The following is a 3,832-nucleotide window of genomic DNA, read 5'->3' on the forward strand; positions in this document are numbered from 1 at the left end:
TGCAGAGTTACATCGCCCAGGGACCCCGGGACTATAGGGCCAGTCTGCATTATGGATAAAGCAGGCAACTGGGGTGCGGGACCCTCTGTTCGACTCCGCATCCCTGGTGTGTCTGGAGTGGGACAGGCTCGAGCAAGGGCACTGCCACTCGCATGTGCTGCACCCAGAAATGCAGCTCTGAAGCTGCTTGCGGGCATCCCTCCATGCCACATCTCAAGCATGGCAGAGGAGGGTCTCTGTGACTATGGGGGAGCGCCGGCAGCAGGAGGGGGTAAGTGAGGTATGATTGGGACACTCCTTCCCCAGGTACCCGGGGATGCGGTATAGACAAGCTGGGGCTGGGGTGAGACTCTAAAGGAGGCCCATGTCCCTAGGAGGAGGCGCTGTGGTTAGGGGCACTGGGCTTTCCCCCTAGCACTGGGGTGGATCAATTCATCTCTCTGCACCTCAGTTGCTTTGTCTTTAAAATGGGGATAATCGCACCGAACGAGGGCAAGGTTGGGAGCAAGGTGTGCTGAGAAGTCCTTTGAGATGGGTCGGGGTGGCCGCACACAGGTGGGACCATCCTGTACGGCCATGGACGCATGCCTACAACACACCTAGCCCAGCCACGTCCTCACCTTCCTCGCTCTCAGCCACCAGCTTCTGCAGCTGCTGCACTCGCGCGCTGGCGCTGTCACGGTCCGACTCCATCTCCGCCAGCTGCCGGGTCAGGCTGCTCAGGCGGGCCCGCAGGTCGTCCTGGATCAGAGGAAGGCGCCATCAGGCAGCAAAAGCCACACGGCCACTTGCAGGGGGTGGACAAAGCACTCTGGCTCAAGCAGAACTGCCCACCCCGGGCACCCTCAGCCCTTCTCCCCACCCTCAGTCCCCCGTGCCGGTACCCGCTCTCGCTGCGTCTCCCGCAGCTCCTGCAGGAAGTCCCGGAGGGCCGCCCGCACCACGTCGGGGTCAATATCCGCCACCAGCTGCTCGCTGCGGCTGGGAGAGAAGGGGCGCTCCGGGGAGAGGGGGCGGGAGCCAGGGCTGCCCGCCTGTGGCATGGGGCTGGCGTGTCCGTCCGTGGGGCTGGAAGCGGCTTCTCCTGGAGGGACGGACACCAAAGGCCCTGCTGAGAGGTGAAAATAGCACTCGGTGTGCCTTAGGGCTTCGCCAGACCTTGGCTCTAAGGGCTCCTTCTCCCGGGGCCCCTCCTAGCTACGTGTGACCCCCAGGGACTCTCGACCCAGCGAGACCAGCCTGCCACATCCCTGCTGGAAAGCGCAATGGGGACAGGCGAGGGACAGACCTCGGCTGACCGCACAGGGCTGGGCAGCCAGGAGTCCGGGCTCCACCTGCCGATGCCGTTTGCACCCGGGGAGGGCCGACCTGGGGCAGTTACCTCTGGGGGGAGAGAAGAGTCTCTTTGGGGAGCTGCTGCGGCCCCGGATGGCGGGGCTGGGGGCTCGGCCCCCGCGGCTGACGCCCATGGTGCGCCGCAGGGCCGAGTGCAGGCTGCCCAGCTTGAACTCCACGTCCCGTTTCAGCCCCTCCACGCGCACCAGCTCGGCCTCCAAGCCGTGGACGCGGCCCTCGGCGGCGCTCAGGCGCAGGCTCAGCTCCGAAGCCTCAGCCTGCGCGTTGTCCAGCTTGATCTCCAGGTTGCGGGCATTGTCCAGCAGCTTCTTCTCATTGCCGCGGGCCTCCTCCAGGCTGCCCAGCAGGTCCTTCTCCCGCAGGCGGAAATCACCCTCCAGCTCCGACAGCTTGAGCTGCAGGTTGTGCAGCTGGGGAGACCGGGGAGAGGCTGGGTTGAGACGAGATGGACCCAGACCAGCTGCCCCCACCTTGCAGTCTCCTCCGTGAAAGCCACGTGCCATCCCAGCTGTGCCCTCCCTCCAGCGAGGTGTGGTCTGCACCATGATGGAGCTCGACCTGCCAGATGACTTGACCCGATCTCTACATCTGCCGCAGCTCAGCCAGGAGCTGCAGTGGGGAGGGACCCCCAGACACGGTGCCCCAGGCCTGTCTCGCCCCCAACAAGAGGCCAAGTGGGGTTCGGTATCCATGACCCTCTTCAGTCTTAGCCCTTCAGGGCTGCATCTGGGCTACTGCACAGCATCTCCGTGGCTAGTGACAGAGCAGGGGAAGGGCGCAGAAGACACTCACCTCCTTCTTGGCAGACTCCCTGCTGGCTTCGCTCTCCACGATCTTCTGCTTGAGGCCGAAGGACTCCCGCCGGCTCTCCTCCTCCCGCTGCTCATCCACGGCCACCCGGGCCTGCAGCTCGGCCACCTCCTTGCTCTTCTTGGTGTTCTCGCTGTCCAGCATCTTGATCTGGCGGAAGTGTGGGGGGCACTTGTTAGCACCTCTGCGGAAAGACGCGGCAGGCAGGGACCGACCAAGAGCAGAGCAAGCAAACACGGACGACACCAGCTACCGCCGTGGCTGCAAAGGTGGCTTCTAAGACACCCCAAAGCCCCCTCTGAGCCGCAGATGCCCCCCATGCTTGGTCCCAGCAGCCAAGAAGGGCACCACAGCCATTGCCCAGGTCAGTAGCCCACTGCCACGTGCCACACCTGTCTGCGCAGCTCCTGCAGCTCCCTGCGAGCCTCCAGCCGCGACCGCTCCACCTCCTGCAGGCTGCTCCTCAGGTCAGCGGCCTCCTTGCCCACCGCGGCCCGTGCCTCTTCCAGAATGGACATCTTCTGCTCCTTCTCCTCGTTGGCCCGCTTCAAGCTAGGGGTTGAGATGGAGGAGCCCGTGAGACCCCAGGGGACGGCACCGAGCTGCCCCTCTCGCCGGCGCCGTCCTCACCCACCTGATGCGGTCGCTCTCCGCTCGCTTCACGGCAGCCCGCAGCTCCTGGTTGGAGCGCTGCAGAGCCTCCTTCTCCTTGGCCTCGTCGCTCAGGCTGCGCCGCAGGTCCTGGATCTCCTTCCGCTGCAGCTCGTGGCCCTCCAGGCTCTCCCGCACCTTGCGGTGAGCCTCGATCAGGTCCCGGCGGATGCCGTCCCGGGCATCCTCCACCATGCGCAGCTGCGTCTTCAGCTCCTCCACCTGACAGCACAGAGCATGGCTTCTGGGTGGGGGTCTCCAGTGCACCGGGCCCCCCTGTGACACCCTCCTTGGGCACAGCCCAACAGCAGGCATGGGGCACCACGTGGCTGAGCCACGCTCAGCAGCAGGCTTGAGGGCAGGGGGGGCCTGGCCTCACGGCATGCTTGGATTTGTAGTGTCATGCGGGTTGGCACCTCTGTTTTACAGGATCCTGGCAAGGATCCCCCCATTCAGTTCTAGTTGCACCCCAGACAACTCCATCATGCCTCTCCTGCACCCAGGCATGGCCCCCCAGCCTCCCCCGGGCCCGTGCTCACCTCCCGGAGGCTGCTCTCTCGCTGCCTGCTCAGGTCCTTGGCCTGTTCGTGCAAGCCCTTCACCTCCCGCTCGTGGGCCGCGATGGCTTCCTCGAACTGTGCCCGCAGGTTCTTCAGCTCCGAGGTCAGGCCGTTGATGGTGCTCTGAGGGCCAGGAGGGAACCGGTCCTTAGCAGGCTGGACGAGTTCCCAGCAACCATGCTAAGGACCGCTGCTTTTTCACACGCCAGGTGGGCATCAGGCACAAGAAGGGGGACGTCCTCAGCGCCCACAGAGCAGCTCTTTGCAAACGCTCCGGATAAAGCAAGACGGGTCACGAGAGCATCGGCCCCAACGGACCTCGAGCCGCCGCGTACACGAGCTATTCTCAGTGCACCGCACCCACCACCACAACAGCCAGGCTTTGCAATGGGAGGGAGCTGCAGCACGTCAAAGCTGGGGGCCAGGATAACGGCGGGTACCCGGTGCCACTGGCA

At 64.9% G+C, this 3,832-nt stretch overlaps 1 protein-coding gene across 3 annotated transcripts in view; it reads right to left on the minus strand.

Moving 5' to 3' along the window:
• The window catches only part of CROCC (ciliary rootlet coiled-coil, rootletin), a 44,213-nt gene that overhangs the window by 15,599 nt on the left and 24,782 nt on the right, over window positions 1-3,832 (minus strand). The window contains exons 23-29 of one of the 3 annotated variants that reach the window (XM_019511950.1): window positions 3,357-3,500; window positions 2,801-3,039; window positions 2,559-2,718; window positions 2,149-2,316; window positions 1,382-1,766; window positions 885-1,084; window positions 621-741 (exon numbers count right to left, since the gene is read on the minus strand). In XM_019511950.1, coding sequence (XP_019367495.1) covers window positions 621-741; window positions 885-1,084; window positions 1,382-1,766; window positions 2,149-2,316; window positions 2,559-2,718; window positions 2,801-3,039; window positions 3,357-3,500 — 1,417 coding nt within the window. Of the gene's footprint in view, window positions 1-620; window positions 742-884; window positions 1,112-1,381; window positions 1,767-2,148; window positions 2,317-2,558; window positions 2,719-2,800; window positions 3,040-3,356; window positions 3,501-3,832 lie in introns of all 3 variants that reach the window. The other 2 variants (XM_019511949.1, XM_019511948.1) reach the window with 2 other exon arrangements.

The sequence above is a fragment of the Gavialis gangeticus genome, unplaced genomic scaffold (genome assembly GCF_001723915.1).
Source record: "Gavialis gangeticus isolate Ggan-Ray unplaced genomic scaffold, GavGan_comp1, whole genome shotgun sequence".
NCBI lineage: Eukaryota > Metazoa > Chordata > Crocodylia > Gavialidae > Gavialis > Gavialis gangeticus.